This window comes from Zea mays, chromosome 6 (genome assembly GCF_902167145.1).
Source record: "Zea mays cultivar B73 chromosome 6, Zm-B73-REFERENCE-NAM-5.0, whole genome shotgun sequence".
NCBI classification, from domain to species: domain Eukaryota; kingdom Viridiplantae; phylum Streptophyta; class Magnoliopsida; order Poales; family Poaceae; genus Zea; species Zea mays.
Window position 1 is genome coordinate 98,004,612 of NC_050101.1, and position 4,311 is coordinate 98,008,922.

The window sequence follows — 4,311 nt, forward strand, 5'->3', positions numbered from 1 at the left end:
CAATTGTTGCACGACGAGGGGTCAATATTGACATACATGGTTACACAGATGCAATCTTCTCTTGGAGCATCAGTTTTATTTAACACTGCAGATATGACAATCGGTTGTTTGTGCAGAAAGTTCGAATCTATAGGTATATCATGCAAGCATGCCCTTAAAGTCTTTAACATAAAAGATATTTTATTTTTGCCATCACAATATATACTGAATAATAAACGATCAACCATATCCCACGGAAAGAGAAAAGGGAAGAAAAAGAAAAGTGGCACTGACAAAGATAGTTACCGATCCTACTAATTCTATCAAAAAAATCATTATTATGTGGCCTACTTTTTTATTTCTTGATTGGTTTAAGTAAGTTATATTACTAATTGTAGGAGAGTATTTAGATAATGCAATAGCAAACAAAGACAGCTGCGCTGCTCCAAGTCAGTCTTCAACCATGCATGGTGATTCCATCAATCCCCTTTGGAGGTTACACAAGTCTCTTACTTGGAGTTGATGTATTCCAAGTCTGAGTTGATGTATTCCAAGTCTGAGTTGTTGACAGTCTCTACGCTGAAGGTGGCCCATATTCTTTTTGTGCTTCCTGTATACTGAAATGCAAAGAATTTTCAGCAGTGCATGTATTGGACACCTCTGATTTTCAGCTTCACAAATGTCGTCTTCTACCCTGTCACTATGTGCACGCAGTTGCCCTATAAATGACATACTTTGTAATTACAAATATAGATTGCCCAAAGTAGAGTATCAATTCCATTGCTGTCGAGGTGGTGCTTATATCAGTGAACTGACGAGATTCGCAGAACAAGTATCACTGAACTTGATGTTTGCTTCTCTGCAAAATTTGAACGCACGACCACTGAGGACATAGACACGACAACTCAACGGGGAGGAGGAAGAGAGACAGAGCAGTCGCCGGCGCAACGGGACCGAGCACCAATGCCATGCATGGCGGATCACAGTGAGCCAGCAAAGGCACCCACGCCCAACACAAACATACGGAGGACGAGATCTAGCTGGCAAATTAACTAGCCACATATTTTGGCCTGCAAAGAAAATATGTTTCCAAATGTTAATATAATATACCGTGGCTAAACTGTACAAGATAAAAAAATAGAGGACCAAATTATATGAAAAGAGAGAATAAATATTCTAGGTTAATTTTGGAGATATAGAGGATCAAATTTAGGGACGTTGCTCGAGACGGAGAAGATATAGATGATAAAATTTTTTAGAGTGTTCTGTAAATGACAAAGAATATATTTTTAGAGTACGAAGTTTAGTGGATATTGTTGGAGAAAGCCTAAATGACATACTTTGTAATTACAAATATAGATTGCCGAAAGTAGAGTATCAATCCATTGCTGTCGAGGTGGTGGTTATACCAGTGAACTGACGAGATTCGCAGAACAAGTATCACTGAACTTGATGTTTGCTTCTCTGCAAAATTTGCTTTTGGGCATTTCATCGAATAGCTGTAGCACAACGGCGGGCCCTGGTTCAGGGCGCCGATGAACCGGCGAACAGCATGCGGCGGGCACAGGTGCTGACGAAGGTTCATTTGCCAAGAAGCCGAACCAGAGTTGCAAGCTTCATGGCCATCGAGCCGTGCGTACAAACAGAACAGCCTTTGCCGTTGGATGAAAAACAGAACAGTTCTTCTGCAGATGAGCGCGAAAACAAAACAGAACAGCCTTTACCGTTACATGCAGAAAAACTCGAGTCGGACTCCGTCCCGTCGGCTTGTTCTATATATAAATGAGGCGCGCCGAGTCTCCCAATCCAGTCTGCAGTTCTGCGCGCACCCGTTCCACGCTTGCTCGCATCGCATCCGCCGACCCAACCCGCCCGCATCCACCTTCCGCCGCAGCTACCATGGCCGACGAGCAGAGCGGGCTTCCCCTGCGGAGGTGGAGGCCATTCTTCGGCGCTTTCGAGGCGATCGACGGCGTGATCGAGGCATGCGGCTACCCGCGCGCCGAGTATCGTGACGTGCGTGGCGAGATCGTCGTGCTGCTCCGCGGCGCCACGGATGACGGCGTGGCCGAGCAGCTCTGCGCCGTGCTCGACGACGTCATGGTCGAATCCCTCAAGACGCTGCTGGTCGCGCCCGTCCCGCACGACCTGCTGGCGTCCACCGAGCTGGCGAGGACCGTCGGCGCCCTCGGGAGCCACGGGTCGTCCCGGATCCGGAGCCTCGCGCGCGACGTCGTGCGCGGGTGGAGGGTAGCCGTCGAAGCCTCCTTCGCCACTGCTGTAGCGGTGAAGAAGAAACTCGACAATCTCTCTGCTGATCAGATCCCGCTCCCGCGGGCTGCCGTCGACAAGGTGCACGTACCGTCTGCCAAGATGCTTCCCGCTGCTGCTGAGGTACACAACAAGAAGCCGGACATACCACCAGCAAAGATGATTTCCACCGCCACCGCCGCCGAGGCACATAACAAGAGGCCACACGTACCACCAGCAAAGACGCTTGCTGCCGCCGTTGCCGAGGTGCACAACAAGAGGCCACAAGTACCACCAGCAAAGATGCTTTCCACCGCCGAGGAACACAAGAAGCAGCATTATGTACCGCCAACGAAGACGCTTCCGACCACATCAATTCTATCGAATCAACAGAAGAACATGAGTGAGACCAAGAAACCGGTCGTCGCTGAGAGCGAGAAGATAGAGGCTACAAAACGCAAGCTACGGGAGAGTTACCAAGAAGCTGATGGAGTCAAGCGTCGGCGCAGCATCCAGACCATTAAGGAGGAGGAGGGGAAGCTGTTAGAGCAGAAGCAATGCAAGAATCATGCGTCCCATCGTATGGAGAGAGGCCCAGTAGGATGTAGGACTAGGACCTCGTCAGGCGTCAGTCGTTCTAGGCCTCCTCCTTCTCACGTGCTTTAGGGCCGAATGTTGTTCTTGGATGACCAATATTTGTGCATTTTGAAGTTCTGTTTACGTGTAAAGAGATAGGATCATCAGCGCTGGGACATAGCATATTTTATCCTACTACACTACCTATCCAAGAGAAATTTTATCATGTGAAATCGAGGCCATGTATCAAACTATTGAATAAAAGACCATTCTCAATAAATCATTTAAAAATAGAACTATCAAGTGCAAGGCTTTGATTAGACGTTTATGATTTTTTATAATAATTTTGTCCACAGCTCCCTTCGGACCCTAAGTTAGATTATCTATTCTTTGTTTTTCTTACAGTTTTCATAACTAGATTTATATTTAGATTTATATTTTTTTAGATTGATTATTTAAAGACATGATGTTGATAGTTGGATCTTGAAACACCAGATGTCTAGTAAGCTTAGACCAACTCCACCAGGGGTCGTATATGGGCGTGCATCCGTAAAATTTGCACGTCTTCGCACTGTTGAGTTCCCCAGCATGCGCTGTATCCGGCGACGGAAAAAATGGGCCAGGGGTGGGCGCTCCTTTTTATCGCGTATTCTCTCTCATCCGCGCAACCCAACCGTCATTCCGAACTTCCTCCTTCCTTCGTCGGTACGGCGACACGAGATCTATTTTCTTCCTCCGAGCTGTCGGGCTCACGCTCAAGTTCTCGAGTTTTGTCTCCTAGGTCGAAGGACGTCGCCCCTATCCGCGGCGCTGGAGCACGGTCGACTATGAACTTCAAATCTACCAGATGCCATAATCGTGCAGGACCTTTAATTATTGCGTACTGACCTTGAAGAACGTTGAAGCAACGATCGACGTCTTTTCGATACTCTGCTTTCGGCTGGCCCTCCGTAGGCTAGGATACGAATTGCAGCATGAACCCTCCAGTGTAGTGGCCTCCATCAGAACTGAGACGACGCTGGTCGTCCTTCGTTGCTACATCTGAAAGGCTGCGCCAAGTGGCACAAATCCAAACGATGAACTCGCATCCGCGGGGGAAATCAAAACGATGAACTCGCACCCGGCGGGGGAATAAATGAAAACGATGAACGCGCCGACAACCTACCACCGGGGACTGCAGATGGCTGCAACAGAGACAAAATGCGATACTAGTCGTGGCCGAGCCAAAGACGAGGCGGAGCTGCAATCCGGCGACAAGAGCTTCGATGAAATGCTACGGTGGAAGTTGTACCCGAGGCTCGATCGATGCAGCACTGCGACTTTGGGCAACCGGTGTCTTCGGACAGGGGCCAACGGCTTTTGTTTCAGGGCGTTGGCGGGAACAGGAACGATGCCTTGTTTACACCGCTTTATGGAGCCGTTTATGGAGCTTCCTGGAAACCGGGCTACTGCGCAACTCTGTATCGTCGCGTGCCACTCCATAGGATACAGATCCGCAACCAGCCA

At 48.5% G+C, this 4,311-nt stretch overlaps 1 protein-coding gene across 1 annotated transcript; it reads left to right on the forward strand.

Annotated features, from left to right (window-relative positions):
* The first annotated feature begins 1,683 nt into the window (after positions 1-1,683).
* Positions 1,684-2,895, forward strand: LOC118472211 (uncharacterized). The gene has a single exon (XM_035960019.1). The coding sequence runs from the start codon at positions 1,762-1,764 to the stop codon at positions 2,893-2,895; it is 1,134 nt and encodes a 377-aa protein (XP_035815912.1). The 5' UTR covers positions 1,684-1,761.
* The last annotated feature ends 1,416 nt before the right edge of the window (positions 2,896-4,311 follow it).